The sequence below is a fragment of the Crinia signifera genome, chromosome 1 (genome assembly GCF_055691185.1).
Source record: "Crinia signifera chromosome 1, ASM5569118v1, whole genome shotgun sequence".
Lineage (NCBI taxonomy): Eukaryota > Metazoa > Chordata > Amphibia > Anura > Myobatrachidae > Crinia > Crinia signifera.
Window position 1 is genome coordinate 336,892,943 of NC_139217.1, and position 20,011 is coordinate 336,912,953.

Consider the following 20,011-nt stretch of genomic DNA (forward strand, 5'->3'; position numbering starts at 1 on the left):
ACGTAGAATAGGAAGTCGAATATGCAATATCTTTAATACAGATACTTTTTGAACACAGACCTCGAGTGCCGCCTATTCTTTCCAGGTGATCCTGGTAATTCTATGTCTATATTCTACTAAGGAAGGCACCGTGGCAATTGACTGATCTCCTCCGTAAGTGCCGATCAATTTCTATGGATATGGATATATATATATATATATATATAAACTTGCTGCCAGTGACGTGCGGTGAGGTCAGTCACTGGTGAGGCTCTGACTTCATATGAGGAGACATTGTCTCAGTCTGAAGGAATAATGATGGATATAGATATATATATATATATATATATATGTATCTAGCGCTGTGTGGCGTATTGGGGTTATATGTATGAGGATACATTTCAAGTAATATATATATAAACATCAGGTCCGGCACTACAAATAACTTATATATGTGGGCCAATGCTGTCACAAAACTTGCAAACAGGGACCAGATGGTGCAGCACTCATAGCCCAAACAGTCACTCAACACAATGCCAGCAGGTTACAACATTTTAATTTAAAGATAAATTGGTAACCTGATGAGGCAAAATGGTTTGGCTCCTGTATACTCGTGTACAGCAGCTGAATTTGTGTTGAAGGGGGTGGTGCAGGCTAAATTTTAATGTTTTTTTTTTTTTTTAACTTAACACAAAAAAAAAAAAAACAAACAAACATGCTGCATATAAAAGGTTGATGAGACAGGGATCAGAGGTCAGGAGAAGGTCCCAATCTGTGATTTTATAATATACAATATTATACACACACATACACTTAAGGCCACATGGGTAGAGATGGAGATATGAAGAGAGAGAGGGGGGTGGGGAAACATGGGGGGGCGGGCACGGAGAGAGAGATGTGGTAGAGGTGGAGAGAGAGAAAGAGTGCTACTGAAATAGGAAAAACGTGGAGACAGTATACCATAGACAGCGGCTCTGCAGGGGCTCTTACATCATATAGCCCGAGAGTGGTGGTGGGGTAGTAGCCAGGAGGATAGATTATGAGGAGGGGGCGGATGCAGCATGGTGTGCGGAGAAGAGGAGCCCACTTGCCAGGCAGCAATTCAAGTTTCTCAGGAGGAGAGGAGCTGCGCGCTACACCTCCCCCTACAGTGAGTCAGCCCAGGCTCCCGGAGACTACAGCTGCCACAACATATTCAGCCTGATGGACTGACCAGCAGGAATGGATTTCAGGTATGGTGGCAGCTCCTGTGCTGCTGCTGCTACTGCTGCTGCCTCCTTAATGCACCTCTGCACAGGGGATGGTCCCGGACCATGAGCTCAGTCTGCCTCTGTCCCCTTGTGCTTTTCCCTGCTCCCGGCTGCTCAGTGCTTAATGAGCTGCCCGATCGCGGTAGCCACAAGTGCCCCAAACCTCCTCCAGCAGTCTAGCACAGCCTAGGGCCAGCTCTGCCGCCGCTGCCCGCTATTATCACTGCTGCGGATTTCTGACATAGCAGATGCCGCTACCACCTCCTTCGGTGCCCGACAATACAGGTCATACCTTCTGGGGAGGGGGTGTCTGGTCACTGGTGCCCCGGCTGGTCCCGCTGCTGCAGGCTCTAATCGCGGCAGATCGGGCTGGCTCTGAGAGCGGACACAGGCTGTCAGTGTATGACAGCCTGTATCTGCTGTCCTATCACATCTGCCTCAGTGACAGCCCTGTCACTGAGGCAGATGTGTTGGTGCCGCTTCCCCGTTGTTTTCTAATGGGCTTTCCAGCCACTTTTTGTGCAAGTCCTAAGCTCTGCACCCCGCAGCTGACAATTTTCAATTGTCAGCAGGAGGCACAGGTCCCGATGCCTCCCAGCCTCCCCACAGTGTCCCACCACATGAATTATTAAAAAAAAACAAATAAGATACTTATTGCACAGTATATGTGTTTAAAATATATTTGTATTTTTTTTTTAATCATTTATGACAGGTGAGGCACTGCCTCCCCTGACTGCACGTCCCTGCTTGCTGCCCAAGAAGTATATATATACATACATATATAAATATAAAATATGCCAAAACACTAATGTCATATTCCTCATTTGGAGTGCAGCCTTCAGGTCGGAGACCTTTTCCCCACTGTTTGCTTTTCAATAGAACATTTTCCCATCACACGCATTGTTGCATTCGCTGCCATTGTGCAGCACTGTACAAATACATGTGATACCAAATATGCACAGGAGCTGATTGAACAGTGGAGAGTATAGCAGGACATGATGGGTGTTACGGACGCGTTCAATAGTATCGCTTATCTCCTTACTCCCAATCGTAATTAAGCCATTAATATTATTAATGATTCTCCAACAATAGCCGCGCTGACAATAACATTATTCATAGCCCCGGACTGAGGATTCCCATGCACACAGCGCCCTCTGCCGGAGCCGCGGGGGACACACAGGCGCGAGACACCTTCAGAGCCCGGGCTCCCCCTCCCCAGCCCGTCACGTGAGCGCCGCCTGCCAATCGCCGTCCGTGTTGTCGCGGCCGGACGCCATTGCTGCTGTCAGAGAGGCGAAGCTCCGGTCAGTGTGTGCGGTGAGGGAGAGACGGGCGGCCGGAGAGTCCGGGAGCCGAGTGCTACAGCGAGTCCCCCGGGGACGCGGGCCGAGCACAGCTCCCAGCAAGCAAGGCCCGGATCCGGCGGCGCGGAGGGAGGACCCTGGCAGACTAGGCCCCCGAGGCCTCCCACTGTGACACTGGGCGGTCTCCCCCGAGCCCCGGCTGCTGTGTGTCTCCCGCCTGCGCTGACAGCGAGGAGCGCTCCCCCTGTGTGAGCGTCTGGAACGGCTGCGGCGCTGACGCCGCGCACGGAGTCAGTGGGCTGGGCCTGGGGTGAGGGCAGCACCGGGGCCCCTGGCTGCTCCGCGGAGCCCACTGTAGCCCCCCCCTGGCACCGTGCTGGCATTACATTCCCTGACAGGCAGGGGGAGGCCGCCTCCTCCTCCTCTTCCTTTCCTCTCCCCCGGCCCCAGCAGCCCCTCCCCCACACGGGTGACTCATTTCTCCGCGCCGGATTAACAGGACGGTCCCGGTTATCGGATCCGCTGTACCTCCGGCCCTGCCCAGGACATGGTCACATCTCTCCGGCACAGTGAGTGAGTGATTCGCAACTGCACGACGCATCGGCCTAGGCTGCCCCTTCCGCATCGGACACCGAGTTTCAGGTCTCAGACATGCCCAGCACTGGCAGCCAGGCACCCGGAGGATCATGACTGCTGCGACGAACTGGGCAGCCAACGGGGCGAGCCTGGAGGATTGTCACTCTAACCTCTTCTCCCTGGTAATGATACGTGTGTGTGCTGTCTATAGTGTGCTGTGCTTGGGTCTGAGATGTATAGCTATAATGTCTGTGCTGTACTACCCGTAACTTGTATGTGGGAGACTGCCTATAGTGTGTGTGATGGTGCCAGTGGGGGTAGCTGCCTATAGAGTGTGTGCCAGTGTGGGCACCTGCATGTAGAGGTGTGTGTGTAGGATGCCAGTCCGGGCACCTGCCTATAGAGGTGGCTGTGGGTGTAGGGTGCCTGTATGGGCACCTGTCTATAGAGGTATGTGTGTGTATATGTGTAGGGTGCCAGTCCAGGCACCTGCCTATAGAGGGGTGTGTGTTATGTATGAGGGATCTGTCATGTAACTTTGTCTCCATTCATATTTCCCAGTGTATGTGTCATGTTCTTGGGGACAGTCACTCTGCGCTTGGATACTGGTAATGATGCACACTGGGGACTGTCAACTAACGTCTCAGTAATGTATACTGTATGTCATGCAGCAGGTAGACTGCCCCTGTGCAGCAGAGTGCTATTTGGTAGTGTTAGGAGTCTCTGTGCTACTGCCTTCTCTTTGAAATTCCAATAGGAACTTGGGATGCTTAATTTTTTTATATTCTCCTATTTCCTTATGATTATTCAAATTATTTCCTTGACATATTTTTGACACACGTTGTTGCTGTAACACCTGGCACAGGCCACTTATAAACGACTTCCAATTGTGTGCAGTAGGTTGCACTGTCCTTATGCTTTCTATGTAGTTGCTTTGTTGTGGTTCTTTTGTTGATTTGTATGTCAGTTTTGCAGTTTCGCTTTATTCATGTATATGGCAGAGCATCTCTGTGCAAAGTATTTTCTTTGACAATGGCATCTGCACATTGTGCTCCTGGAGATCGCCATACCTGTCTTTTCTCCTTGGTAATATCCTCTATGTGTAATGTACCTGTGAAACTCATTTTAACCCTCTTACTGTTTGTTATGTCTTTGAGTATGTAGTTGGCAGTCACTCTTTCCTTTCTTAGCTAATGTCTGTTTCTGTATATTACCTAGAGGATTGTGCGCGACTATATCATAAAGATGGTGTAGGATACACTAGTATTAGATCTGTGTTGTCACAAGAATCCCCTTTGATGAATACCTGTGTTGACATCTCTTGATGCTGCATTCCTGAGCACACATGGCCAAGCAAGTGTTTTTTTGTGATTGTCCTTGTTCATGCTTTACAGGCTGTCACACTGTTTCACTGTTAAAATTATCAGTCTCCAACATCGTATCCCAGGGCTTTCTCACTTGTTCCCTTTTTTTTTTTTTTACTGTGTCATTGTGTGATTTGCTCACATTTTATTCATTTTGTTTCATTTTTGTGGTGCATTGTTCTACCTATAGTACTTTGCTTTAGCACTCATACCATCTGTTTTATTGGTCTTTTTGACCCTATTCAATGTAATGGTCTAAAGCTATTGACTAATGCTTGGCAGTGTTCTAGTTTTGGGATTACATTTACTTAAATTCTTTGGGGGAATTCAATTTAGAATAGTGACGTAACTGACTGCCAGAGCTATTCAATTAGCTGTGCTGTGAACTCGCAACTAGAGGATTTCTACTCACACCTATCTGTGTGCAGAAATCCAATCAAACTAGTATTGCAATTGCTTACCATGTTCGCTAGCAGCATCAGGCCCTGTACAAAAATGCCATTTAGCATGGCTAAACCCCTGGTAGTAGGTGCACTGAACACCATCTCCTAGTTCCGGATGCTCCTTCCTGGCGCTGTTCAACATCACATTCTATTGAATTCCCCCCTCTGTGTTTTTATCAATGAAAAAATAAATTCTTTAGGGCCTGATGTATCAAGCTTCAAAAAGTGATAAACAACCAGCCAATCAGCTCTTACTTGTAATTTTTCAAACCCAGCTTGTAACATGGCAGTTAGAAGCTGATTGGATGGCTGTTTATCACTCTCCATTTTATCACTTTTTGAAGCTTGATACATCTGGCCCTTGGTGAGCTCCAGTATTTTCCTAAACTTTATTAATAAATACAGGAAATTAGTATTGTGTTCCCGAGCAGGCCAAGAGGTAGGGAATATGTTGTGACAGTGCAGAATTTCTGGCGTTCCCCTCCCAATGATTAATCATTTACTTGGAGGAGTATAAATAGTGTAATTTGTCCAATGAAGCCATATCCGTTTTTAGATTAGAACTATGTCTTGATAGCATTGGGGCACAGTCATATTGGAATAGAAAAGCCCCCCCCCCCCCCCCCCCCCAAAAAAAAAATGTTGCCCCAAAGAAAATGTCTGAAGCATTATGATTGCCCTTCACTGGATTTAAGGGGCCTAGCTCAAACTCTGAGAAACAGCCCCATACTGTTATGCCTCCTCCACCAAACTATACAGTTTGCATAATGCACTCAGGCAGATAACATTCTCCTGGCATTCTTCAAACCCAGATTTTGCAGTTACCAAATCTGACAATCTATCTGTAGATGTATGGCCAGCTGTCTTGTCCAAATTGTCTGAGGGACAAGTTGGACCTGATTGACTTGAGATTTATCTTTTGTGCAGGAGGATCAATCTCTTGGTTAGGCCCAATGCGCACGGGAATGTGCATCGGGTCCTACAGCATCAGGCACATCAGGTTTTGTCAGATAAATTTACCCAATCCATCTGAATTGGGTAAAATCTGACAAAATCTAAGGGGGCCTTAAGACAGGTCTTTCTGATGTATGGCCACCTTTACTTTAATGCCCTGCCATTTTGGAACTCTTCAGCTTTGGCATAATGAGAGTTTGCGATTTTTACACACCATGCGCCTTAGTAGTAGTTGTCCCAGCTCTGTAATTTTACATAGTCTTCTGATTGGTGACTGAGTTGCTGCTGTTCCTAAACACTTCCACTTGCTAATAATATCTGATTGAAAAACCTGAATTCAATAATTAACAAAATAGTTTTAAAAGTTTGCCCAAATACTTTTGATAATATAGCATATCTAGTTGAAAAGGGGCCCCATATATTTTGTGGCAAGTACCTATCTTACCTCATCTAGCAGGGAATTCAATTTGATACCATAGGGGCGTTTCATACCCCTTTCACATCGCCGACACGTTTTAAAAACCGGTATTTTAAAACGGTAATTAAAACGGGTCAGAGCCTTAACATTGCCGCAGATTACCGTTTTAAATACCGGTTAAGTCTCATTCAACATAGCAGTCAAACCGTTTCAACCCGAACACGTTTCAAGCCAGAGTGTCAACATTGCCTGTCATTATAAAGGGGACAGCCTATCACTGCTCTGTAGCTTGTGTTGTTTGCCTGAAATACCGTTTCAGACACATTGTACACATTCACATTGCTCAAAAAACGGCAAGGAACCGTGTAGGACTCTGCATTTTACACGGTTCGAAATACCAGTTAACTTTAAACGGTAAATCGGCTCTGGTGCATTCACAGTGCAGGCTTAAACGTTTTAAAATGAAAAAAAAATCGGCAATTTACCGTTTTAAAAGTGCGATGTGAAAGGGGTATCAGTTATACCCCTTTCAGACATACTACCTGGGATTTTAAACCCGGAACAATTCCGGGTTTTTAAAAATCCCGGGTCCATTGCAGGTGCGCAGGACCCGGGATTTTAGTTGACTAAAATCCCAGGTAGAGCCATTGAGACATACGCTAGTCCCGGGATTATGCGCGTACACGTAAAAAATCCTGTGATCTTTGCGTATGTCTGAGTTTTCCCTGGCGACTGCTACTAGTGGATGCCTGATGGAGAAATTCAAATGTTGGTCCATTCACAACCTCCTGAGGTTGCAAACAATGTGCGAAAACTCTGTTGGAGGCACCTAACCAGGAGTTTATATGGGTTTATCAACTATACATTTACAATGAACGATTGAATTGCTCCTTCGAATGCCCATTTATTATTGCAGCTGTTAAAACAGTTGAATTCACACCCAATGCTTGCAAGTGCCTCTGAAACAATCAGGTGAAGGCAGGTCATGTTCTGTAAAGCTGGGTGCACACTATACGATTTGCGGCTATTAGCTCCGAAGGGTGTAAGGTGCTGTTTAAATGCTGGCAACGGCAATTGAATTAATCCGATCTCGCATCCTTCGATGGGCTGAATTTGCTTAAAATTTGCTCGCAACCCTAGGAGGTGCTGTAAAGTGCATCAGGTGATGTAATGATTCACACTCGCGAATCAACCGCACCTATTAGGATCGACCCCCAATATCTCTTGGAAGGGACAAAAGGAGCTATAGCGTTAAAAATTGTGCTTGATGTATATGGGGATTCATTTCTAGCTTTTCCTTTAAACAAATCTTCTTTGTTGCTGTGTTTAACTGATGCTGAAGAAGCATCAATTCAAGCTGTCTGTGTGACACTGCGTTGCAGTGCCTCCTGTCTGAGTTCTCAGCCTTTTCTGAGTCACCACAATCTTGGCTGTCTGTGTTAAGATTGTCTACGTATGTAAATACACAAGGTTGTCTACTTCTATGCAGCACCTTGTCTTCATTATAGATCTTTTTAGAGCTATTACAATCTTTTCATAGAAATGTGTTATTGTCTTATCGGTTTGGTTTTTGTTCATGCCAATTGTACGTTTCCATGCTGCATTACATCACAGATGTTCACATGCTGATGCCGACACACAACTTATGTGATGATACTGGAATCCGAACGAGCTGCCAAAATGTGTTGTACATTCTCTCCTGCCTTAGCAACTAGTGCTATGGGTAATTGCATGTCATTAATATTTAAACTCTTGTTCTTTTAACCCCTTTCTTGTTGCAAGAGAGTTTGTAATAGGAGGCTCCAGAACTCATTTTGTATATTTGCTTTAGGGTGGCATTTTTTAACATAATACTAAACTATCAATTTTACATTATTCAGAGCTTTACAAATCTGTAAAACCTTGAGCCACATTAGCTACATTTGTCTAGTGTTTTCCTTGGAAATTCTGTTGGACTTGTAAATGAATGGATTTATAACTCTTCATTTTTGATTTTAGTAGACTTCATCAGTGTGTATTCCTGTAGTTGCTTGCACTCATATGGATATGAACACTGTGCCTTCTCACAAGATACACTTGCAAACAGGCAAACCTTCACTTCTGGATATGCCATACTATGCACAAAACTGTAATCAAAGGAAAGTCAGCAGAATACAAATTGCCGATCCATAAAGCAGCTCAGGTTGCAGTAATGGCATTATCACTGTGTCTGCAATGGAGACCTATCCATCTGTCTATTCTATATATTTATCTATTTAAAATCATAAATATGGTTAATAATATAGCCTCCATATATTCTCCAGTGGCCGGTATGTACACAGAATTATTTTTTTCCAGGAATATTAATCGCTGCACCAGTGGGGTGAACAATATATTTTGTTAACATAGGCAAGCACACACACTAGGACCAACTAAGCCAGATGTCTATTAACTAATATGTTGAACTCTGGCAGGAAATCCATGCAAACATAAGGAGAACCTACAGACTCCACCCTGCTTGGAATTTAACTCCCTACCATCAGCACTGCAAAGCTGCAATACTAACCACCATGTCAACAAGCTTCTGATACAATATTTTTATTTGCTAATTCATTATTTCTATCTACACCAGTGATTTTCAACCACTGCACCGCCAGCCAGATAAATTACATATAATACTTTAATGTTTATATTTTAATCAGTGATGTTTAGAATTACTATTTTAACACGATTTGTCATGTTAATGCTTTAAATTTGTTGTTCTAAAAATCAATATATAAACTGTTTACACCATGCAGTTTTTTTTAGTTAAAATTTTCGTGTGCTAGCAACACATAATTTGTGTGATTTAAATCAACCAATTATGGGGTGCATGTGTTTGTTGCAATAACCAATCAGGAAGGCCTTGACCACCGTTACAAACCATTTTATCATTGTTTTAGTCAGCTATTTGTGTAGAGTGAAGAAGTGTTGAAAGTGTGAATAATGTCTAAAATGGCTCAGAATACCTCGAAATGTGTTGACTGGTTGCCTGGGAAGAGTGGCAACCCATAACGCTTCGTGAGTAATGCTATACATACGAAGAAATTGCGAAGATGTTGGGCGAAGAAGTTAGGTGTAAGGTAACTCTGCATAAGGGTTGCAAGCAGTGAATCGACTAAATCAACCTCAAGAACTGGGAAACGGCCCACGCTTAGAAAACAAGATGAGCACAGAAGGTCTGTAAAAGCCAACAAATCAACAACATAATGTAAAATGTGGTGTCCAAGTTTGTGACCGAACCATATACGAAAATAACTTTGTGACAATTGTTTGCAAGCTAGGACCCAGAGAAAGAAGCTTTATCTAAACCAGAAACGTATAGGTCGGGCTCTGGCACACAAGGAGTGGACAGAAGAAGACTGGTACAATATTATTTGGACTTACGGGACCAAAATCAGCATCTAAGGGAGTGATGGTATGAAATTTGTTTGGTGTCGGCCTGGGGAAGCTCTTTTGCCTGATAGCACCACAGCAGCTATTAAGCATCCAGTGATGGTGTGGGTCAGCATGACCAACCATGGTGTGGGACGTTTGGCTGTCGTTGATGGCAATATCAATGCCAGAAAGTTTTAAGAAGCTGTGCTGGAGGTGAAACTGTTGCGCATCATCGAGGAATTGTTCGCATGAGACCCATGGAAGTGTATCTTTCTGCAGAATGTAGCACCATGCCACACCGCCAAGAGTTCCATGAAGTGGTTAGGTGATCACACTAATCTTGCCTCAGGATTGTGACGTAAGAATAAATTCTGAAACTTTGATTTAGCTGCTGTGAGCAGCAGTACTTTCTTTTATTGCTACAAATCCTGTGAGTGCTGCTGACTCTCTATTGTTTGCTGTACCTATCACGCAGAGGACATCAGGGCTTATTTATCCTGCCCTGCTGCTCACTCACTCACTCACTCACTCACTCACTCACTCACTCGACATATACCCCCAAAAATCAAACCACTCTGGGGTTCTTCGTTTGACGTTTCACCCGGTATATTTAAAAAACAGCTGATTGGAGCTTCTGGGGCATTTTTATGTGCACTTTTACATGTCTAGGTACACCAATGGCTCAGGTATACTGCAAGCAACAGTTTTCACAAAAGTTGTACATGTCTTATGTGAAGGCACTTTTGAAAAGGTTTCATATTCAATACTTGGGAATAAAATAAAAGCGCAAACCTTTTCAAATATTTGTGGTCTCGTTAATCCGGAAATGTTTTCTTTATTGGTGGCCCTTTTGGGTAATGGTGGCCCTGTTTTGTGACCTCCCCCTTGGTAGCAAAGGTACATTTGGAGAAGGAAGGGCACAGAATTTAATGAAAAGAACCTCTGTCCAACTGTTAAGCCTGGGGGTGGATCAATCATGCTTTGGGGGTTGTATTGCAGCCAGTGGTTCAGGGAACATTTCATGAGTAGAAGGAAAAATGGATTCAATAAGATTCCAGTAAATTGTGGACGCTAACTTGATGCCATCTGTGAAAAAGCTGAAGTTAAAGAGAGGCTGGCTTCTACAAATGGATAATGATCCTAAACACACCTCAAAATCCACGGTGGATTACATAAAGAGGCGTAAACTGAAGATATTGCAGGGCATAATTGAAAATCTATGGATAGACCTTTTAAAAGAGCAGTGCGTCAGACAGCCTAGGAATCTCAAAGAACTGGAAGACTTTTGTAAGGAAGAATGGGCGAAGATACCTCAAACAAGAATTGAAAGCATCTTGGCTTGCTACAAAAAGCGTATACAAGCTGTGATACTTGCCAAAGGGGGCAGTACAAGGTATTAACTCTGCAGGGTGTCCAAACTTTTGCAAACGCCATTTTTGGTTTTCTGTTTTTTTTTAAAGTGGAAATAAAATCTAACTTTTTTTTGACCTGTTAGAAGAATGTCTAATCTGTAATTTGATGCCTTTTGGAGGTTTTTCCATCTTTCCTTGGCTTTTTTTTTTTACACATTAAAATAATTTTTTGCCTGGGGTGCCCAAACTTTCGATCCCCATTGTATATCACAAAATGGTTAGAGCAGATGTTTTACAATGGGTGAGAGGACTTGTGTGAGACTGGCCCAGCATTATTTACCTGATAGACACTATTTTATGCCTATGTATTTTGTCTAGCTTTGTGAGTGCATTCTACAAATAAATAATTTGTTGTTGTTTATGAAGTATTGCACCAATTGTGTTTTCCTTCTCCGGTCTCCAATACATCCTATTAAAATCCTGTGAGGGTGTCTCTGGAGACCTGTATAATTTCAGAAACACCATACCCCTTAAAGGGATGCTGAAGTTATTTGGAAAAGCCCAGCTGTTATTGCCTTGAGGATTTGTTTCATGCGATTTATATACCACACCATTGTGAGTGTATCTCATTGAATAAAATGATCCCTATTTTCTTCAAGACGTATTGCACCAATTGCTGTTTTTGTTTATATCTCCATAACTCCAATTGTGGGGTATTTGAAGATTGTCTTTTCAGATTTATGAAAGGTGTTTCCGTTATTGGGACTTACGAAGCGGCAGTTATCTGTACTTTCAAAGTTATGTATTATATTCCATCTTAAATGCAGGGTTTGTGTATGTGAAACTGGAGGTAGCGCTTAAGGGTATTTATTGATACTTTCTACACTATTATTTTACTATTGGTGACTGACAAAAACACTAATTTCAGTAAGACCTTAGCTGCACAATCTCTTTTTGCGCTATTATTCTAGAAATCATTTCTTTGTGAAATGCTACATATTTACCTGACATAATAAAATCGGGTACATGTGGACCTAGAAATGACAGAATATAAACTACAGTAAAGTGGAAGAACAAACAAAACATTTAAAAATGTAGAACCTTGAACTCCAGACAAAGCATGTCTCAGGAAAGTAATGGATATACAAATACACCAACTGCTTGGTCTTTTATTTTCGAGTGCCGCCGTTCCCCATCTCCTCTATACAAATACACAGGTATATTATATGCCAAATATAAGATTACCATATCCATACTATAAAAAATATTATACACTGGGATAAAACTGTAGCTACAACAGCTTATGAAACTTTTTTTTATACTGGAATAATGGTGATTTTTTTTTTTCCCTACCCTTTAGTTTTTAGAGTCTTTCTGTGCTCTCCGCTAATGGCACTAAATAATTTTGTTTTTCACCGTACCAACAATTATATTATATTAAAGAAATGCATAACATTTACAAAGTAAGAATTTAAATATTTTCTATCAATTTTATGTAGAGTAATTGTAGAAAAATCTGAACGGGAAAGGCAAAACTGTTACAGAAGCCACAGGGGACTGGTCGTATCACATGCTTCCTGAATCAGCAGCACTGGTGAACATGTGTACTACACTAAATCTCAGAGCCTGTGAGTGGCTTGTGGCATCTTTGTGGTGTCAGCATTAACTGCCTTTTAAAAAACATGGTCTAACCTAAAAACCAAAGCATGAGACCTGTCTTCATGAAAAATACAAACATATTAATTTTTTTTTTTTGTAAGAATCAGGAAAGTCTAAACAGCCATACCGGCTTTAATATAAAGAATACAACACTCCACTTACAGATTTTTTTTTTAACTTTAAAGACTGACTATTCACTTATGCAGTAAACTTTCTATCTATTTTATCTACCTATCAGACTGATACGACATACAATACACTGACAGAAAAAAAGCCTTAACCCAAGTTCTCTTTGAGAGGTGCGCAAACTTATCTTCTAAAAATGCCAGCATCTCTGAGAGATGCACAAATTATGAGTGCCAACAGCTCTGAGAGGTGTACAAAATATCAGCTTCACTCACATTTGTTATATAAATTCAAATAAAAATGTGTAGTAAAAAAAAAAAAATTACATTATAGTTTGCCAATTTTCATACCAATATTGACAAATTCACTTAGCACTCATGGGGTTAAAGAACTCCCATTATGAATAAGGTTCAAGAGCATTGGGCAAATGTAATAGCTTCTGAGTTTGCCCTAGGTGCAGGATGCTGTGCGAACTTGGATTTCTTTTTTTTGAAAGCGGCAATCATTGCAATCATTTACAAGTCTGTGTAACATTGCTTTAGAATTAGCGAAATAAATAACTATTTTCCCTCCCTCCTGACGCTATTCATAGCGTACTGAATTGAACCTACTCCTAAATACTTTAGTGCTGCACACACTGTGCTGCGTTGGGGTGTCAGTGACTTTTAGTAGACAAACTGCATTTAATAATAACAGTATATTCTAAATATATGGACATCAAATTGATGTTTGACAACTTAAAACTGCAGACTATGGCATGTATTCAATGCCGCAGCGAGCGGCCGGCGAGGGGGTTAAACAGCGAGGATTGCTGAAAACCCTCGCTGTTTAACCCCCGCGCCGGCCGCTCTCACTATTCAACGTTGTGGGGAAATCCTCGCCGTCACAGGACGGCGAGAATTCCCCAAAACAGCGAGACCCGCGGCTGCTGCAGAAAACTCGCAGTTTTTAGCCGCGGGTCTCGCTGCTTCTGGAGCCGCATCCGCCAATTCCACCTCGCTCAAAAAACGGAGCGAGGGGGAATTGGCGGATGCGGAGGCAGTGTTGAATACTGTCAGGGTGAGTGGTGACAGCGAGCAGGAAGCCCTGCTCGCTGTCACCACTCGCAAACAGCATTGAATACATACCATTGTCTAATGCCCCTTTCCCACTGCAGCTAAAAAACGGTAAATTGCAGATTTTCAGCGCAATTTACCGTTTTAAGGCTGCAGTGGGAAAGTGCCAGAGTTGAAATACTGTTTAAAGTTAAATGGTATTTCAACCCGTTTTTAAAGCAGAGTCCTACAAGTTAAAATAACGTTTAAGAGGCAGTGGGAATGCCTCTTAAACGTTATTTAGCCTCCAGGCAGTCCCAGTGCCTGATTAGAACTAGTAGTTCTCACTTTGTGCATGTGTAAGGAGTGCACGTGCATAATAATGAGGCACTCATTACACTGGGACTGCCTGTACCCCACATGGACCCTGCATGGACCCCTGCTGCCTCCCCACTGCCCTGGGGGGGGGGTTAGGCACTCTACATTTTACACGGTTCACTGCAATGGGAATGGTACTTAAATGGTATTTAAAACGGTAATCTGCTGCAGTGGGAATGCGAATACCGTTTTAAATACCATTTAAGATTACCAGTACTTTAAACTGGTCTGCAGTGGGAAAGCAGCATAATTTGGTATCTTGCTTTTTTTAAATAATGCAACAATAATTGCTCCTTCCCAGCAAAAAAAATAATAAAATAATCTGCTGCTTCTGTCCCCTAAATCCAGATTTATGGGCCTAATTCATACTGGATCGCAAAACACGTTTTTGTTAATAGAGAAAACCGTGTTGCATTGCAGGTGGGGGAATGTAACATTTGCAGTTAGACTTAAGGTGTGTGTTTTATTTATTTATATAGGGTTCATATATAGCACAGCTTATTCCATTGCACTTTACAATAGGAGTCAGTGATACAACCACCTGGGTATTTACAGATGGTCAAAGGTAGGAGGGCCCTGCGCCCAAGATTACAATCTTTAGGGAAATAGACATTTGTTCCACCAGAATACAAAGGTTCCTAGTGTGCTGTAAGATACAGTGACCCAGCAGTTTGGCCAGGAGGATGGAAAATGTGAAAGAGTGGATATGTGTGGACTGTACAGTAAGGATGTGATTAGATAGGAATGGTGTATATAGCTGTTAATTGGCTGGTTCTGAAATTTGATAAGCTTGCCTGAAGAGGTGAGTTTTCAGGGAATGCTTGTAGGTTTGGAGACTGGAGGAGAGTCTTATTGTGCATAGGAGAGCATTCCACAGAGTGGGTGCAGCCCGACAAAAGTCCTGCAAACGGGAATGTGAGCGAGTAATGAGTGTGGATGAGAGAAGTAGATCGGTACTTGTGTATTATCAGGGCGCCCTTTACATAGTGGTGTATTGAGAATACTAATACAGCACTATGGTGGCTACGTAAACTACGTAAGTGGCTCTGGAGCCGTAAAAATACACAATGCTTAATACAGGGCTTGCCAACTTTTTAAAAATCTAGCAGCCATTCTGAAAGTGTAGGAGCCAGGCAAACTAAGGGTGCCCATACACGGTGCGTTTTGATTTAGATCATTGCTGGGTGGGTGACATTACCATAGGCGGGGCCTGAGCCGGTGCTGGGAGATAAGATCATCTCCCAGCTCCGGCTTCTCCACTGCAGTGAATGAGTCGCGTTTACATTGCACTGCAATTCGGGTTGAACCCATGTTCAATTTGGAACACTTGCCAGGTTGAAAGACCGTTTACACTGCCTACAAACCTGGTTATTAGGGCTGGTGTAAATGTGGTAAGACAGTCATGGAAAGAGAAGTGGAGAGGGATAAAAGTATCGGCCAATCAGGGCCAGTGCAAGGGTTCTTTGCACCCTAGGCAAATCTTCTGCCTACTGCCCAACCCCCCACACCACTTTCCAACGGGGATGAGAGCAGGGTGTCAGGGATGAGAGCCGGGTATAGGAGTCTGGTGGACTTCAGGGGGCCAGCAGTTGCCGTGATGCTGTGAAGGGGCACCCAGAGGATGCAATGTGGCAGCTGTAAGGGGGCCAGTGGTAGAAAACCATATGGACCACAGAGTCCTGTAAATGCAGCAGGCTGGCCACTCCCCCTCCTCCAGCTGCACAATGCATTTCAATCCCCCCCCCTTATCACCTATGCACCCCCATCACTGCACACCCCTTCATCAGTGTGCAACCACGGATGACTGTAATAGCCCCATCACACAACCCCCTCCCTCACACCCCCATCAATACACAGTCACACTGCCCAGGACCTGTCAGCGAGGAGAGAGGCCAGACACTGCTGCTGCCCGTGCTGCCGCTATCAGGAGGCGGAGACGAGGAGTCAGGCAGCGATGCCGCTGATCAGGAGGGGGCGCAAGGAGTCCGGCATCGCTGCCGCTGATCAGGAGGGGGAGAGGGGGACGACGACAGACACTGCTACCTGTGCTGCCGCTACTCAGAAGGGGGATCAGACACTGCTCCTGCTATCAGGAGGGGTAGATGAGGAGTCATGCTGCACTGCTGCTGCTCAGGAGGGGGAGGGGACAGGTACTGCTGCCCGTGCTGCTGCTATCAGGAGGGGTGGACGAGGGGTCCGGCATTGCTGCCGCTGCTCAGGAGGGGGAGAGGGGGGGGGGGGCAGACACTGCTGTCCACGCTACCGCTATCAGGAGGGGTAGACGAGGAGTCAGGCAGCGCTGCCGTTGATCGGGAGGGGGCAGGCACTGCTGCCCGTGCTGCTATCAGGAGGGGGGAACGAAGAGTCCGGCAGCGCAGCAACTGCTCAGGAGGGGAAGGAGGTGCAGACACTGCTGCCCACGCTGCTGCTCAGGGGGGGGGGGGGGGGGGTTGCCAGGAGACAGAAACTGGTTGCCATGGCGACCTGCGCCCCGGTATTTGTAGAGCCCTGGCTTAATATCCCCACTATCCACGTCATACCCTCAGTATCCACGTGGAGTTGATTTTATAAATTGTGGTGAGCGCACGCGGATACGCGTCCCCTCGTGGGGCTCGCTGCGCTCGCCACTCTTTATAAAATCATCTCCATGATGACGTGGATAGTGGGGAGTAAAATGGCTAGTCTATACTTACCCTCCTCCGGCCCGGGCACCGCGTCGATTCGACGGTGACTCCCCGACAGTCGCATTCAGCCCCCCTGCTCCGGCACTCGCCACGGACGCTGTATGTAATTCAGCGTAGTGCCGCTGGGGGAGCAGGAAAACCATGTTAGTGTTCCTTCTAGGAACGAAATGACCGGGCACGCCGACGTCAGTACAGGGGGCGTGCCCGGGCACCCCGACGTCAGTACAGGGGGCGTGCCCGGGCCGCCGATGGCACTGCGGGCGGCGTGCCCGGGCCACCGCGACGCTGCGGGGGGCATGCCCGGGTTGCTGCGGGGGGCCTGCCCGGTCCACCACGGGGGGCGTGCCTGGGCCGCCGCGTCGCTGCGGGGGGCATGCCCGGGCCGCTGCGGGGGGCGTGTCCGGGCCGCCGCGTCGCTGCGGGAGGCGTGCCCGGGCCGCCGCATCGCTGAAGGGGGCTTGCCCGGCCATGACTACGTCACTGAGCTGCCAGGATGTAGCCATGGCCGGGCAAGCCCCCTTCAGCGATGCGACGGCCCGGGCACTCCAAAGGGACAGACTGCAGGCTGATTTAGCGGGGCGCTGCTAGAGGGGCAGGGCGCATTTTGCCCATTAAAAATCGGGCAGGACGCAGCGACCCGCTAAAACAGCCTAGCGGGAACACTACATGTGATGCGCGCCAGCGGCACTACGCTGAATTACGTACAGCGTCCGCTGCGAGTGCTGGAGCAGGGGGACTGTATGTGACTGCCCGGGAGTCACCGGGGATCGACACGGTGCCCTGGCCGGGGGAGGGTAAGTATAAACCACACCACCCTGCTGCCTCCTGTATTATTACAGCGCTGACAACGTAGCTTAGCTTACGTTAAAAACATAGAGTTGCCGGGCGCCCTGATAATACACAAGTACCCGTAGATCTTGTGAGGAGCAAAGAGGTCGGGTTGGATGATATTTTGAGATAAGAGATGTATGTTGGTGTAGTTTGATTTAAGGCTTCGTGTGTAAGTAAAATAATTTTGTATTGAATACGGTAGAATACAGGTAGCCAATGGAGTGACTGACAGAGTAGCTTTGAAGACGATGAGCGTCTGTCTAGGAAGATTATCCTCGCAGTGCATGATGGACTGTAGTGGTGAGAGTCTGTATTAGGGGAGGTCAATAAGGAGACTATTGCAATAATCAATGCATGAGATGATGAGAGTATGGATTAGAGTTTTTGCAGTGTATTGTGTTGGGTAAGGGCGAATTTTGAATGTTTTATCAGGTGCACGTGGCATGATTTCGAGGCAGACTGAATATGGGGAACAAAGGAAAGTTCAGAGTCATGAATGACACATAGGCAGCGAGCGTGAGTGGTGGGAGTGATTGTCAGTTACCAACCAGATATCACTATAGCTGTTGAGACTATACTATTTATTGGTGGAAATATAATTAATTCTGTTTTAGAGATATTCAGTTTGAGGTGGTGAGATGACATCCAAAATGAAACAGCAGAAAGGCATCCAGACCCACAGCCCAATACAGATGGGGACAGGTCCGGGGAGCATAGGTAGAGCTGAGTATCATCCGCATACAGATGATACTGAAATCCAAAAGAGAGTGTACACTGCACAATTGCCTTGCGATTTGATTGGAATCGAAACACGCTAAAAGCAAAACGCATTCGATTTTGACTATGTAATACAGATCTGTATTATATAGGGGTGGATTCAATGCTGGGGGCGAGTGGTGACAGAGAGAAGTGCGATTTGCTCACTCCATTACTATTCAACTGACCCCCGCCAGATACGCAGATTCCCCCTCACTCCAAAAACTGTATTTTGCTGCAGAAGCAGCGAGACGTGTGGCTAAATGCAGCAGGCTCCCTGCATTAGCCACGAGCCTCGCTGTTTGGGGGAATCCTCGTTGTCCTATGACACAGAGAGCGACTGGCACGGGGGTTAAACAGCGAGGATCGCTGGTTTTCTGCGATCCCCGCCGTTTAACCCCCTCACCGGCCTCTCGCACCTGCATTGAGTACTACCCATAGTTTGGCCTGCACAGTCTATGTTTCTGTTTGATCTCCACTAAATGGAATCGGCTGAAAACCTTTAGATTTTTTGATATAGTCAAAATCGTATAGAAAGTTAGAATCCCACTTTGCGTAAACTACATTAGATTTCGGTGAGGTGTGTTTAAAGTAAAATCTAAAATACAGGATTATTCCACATCAGATCACCCAATAATACTGTATCTCAGATTTTTCCAATTTTTATCTTTTAGTTAAGAGGAAGTCAAAACAACTATTTCTGCCAACTATCTTGACTGTCTGACAAATAGTTTATTAAATATTGTTTTTTTTTTTTTGTCTATAAAATTAACTAATTGCGGATTCTTTATCCAGTTTATTACACACAGGTGTTTAAAGAATCTTACGAAATTTGGACTCCGATGTGTATTCAATGCGGCCGGAGAGGGATTAAACGGAGGGGAGCTCCTACCCCCTCACCTGTTGCCCTATTCAACGTTCCGGGGGAATCCTCGCTGTGAGAGGTTGGCGAGGATTCCCCCAAACAGCGAGGCTCGTGGGTAATGTAGGGAGTCCACTGCATTTAGCCGCGAGTGTTGCTGTTTTAGCGGCCGCATACACCTTTTTCCCCCTCCCTCCAAAAACGGATTGAGGGGGAACAGCGTATGCAGGGGGTCAGTTGAATACTGACCCTGCGAGCTGTGATGGCGAGCAGGCAGCCCTGCTCGCTGTCACAGCTCGCCCCCAGCATTGACTACTGCCCTCTGTCTCACTTTAGGTCAAAAACTCACATTTTTCAAATAGAATAAAAAATGCAGGCTTATTTTAAATAGTGTGGCGAGCGCACCGATCCCAAAGCGTGGCGAGCGCAGCGAGCCCTGACAGCGTACACGGATTACTTTACATGTATTACTTTACTTTATTTTACATGTATTCCGCATCCCCTCGCGGGGCTCGCTGCGCTCGCCACGCTTCGTGCTCGTATTCCACGTCCCCTCGTGGGGATCGCTGCGCTCACCACGCTTCAGGCTCACTGCGCTCGCCACACTATCTAAAATCATCTTCACGCCGACGTGGATAGTGGGGG

General features: G+C 45.4%; 1 protein-coding gene across 2 annotated transcripts in view; it reads left to right on the forward strand.

Moving 5' to 3' along the window:
• Positions 1–2,472: 2,472 nt before the first annotated feature.
• MED13L (mediator complex subunit 13L) overlaps positions 2,473–20,011 on the forward strand; it is a 138,281-nt gene continuing 120,742 nt past the window's right edge. The window contains exon 1 of one of the 2 annotated variants that reach the window (XM_083145597.1): positions 2,473–3,291. In XM_083145597.1, the coding sequence (XP_083001723.1) occupies positions 3,220–3,291 (72 nt within the window). In that variant the 5' untranslated portion in view covers positions 2,473–3,219. The remainder of the gene's footprint in view (positions 3,292–20,011) is intronic. The other variant, XM_083145602.1, reaches the window with a different exon arrangement.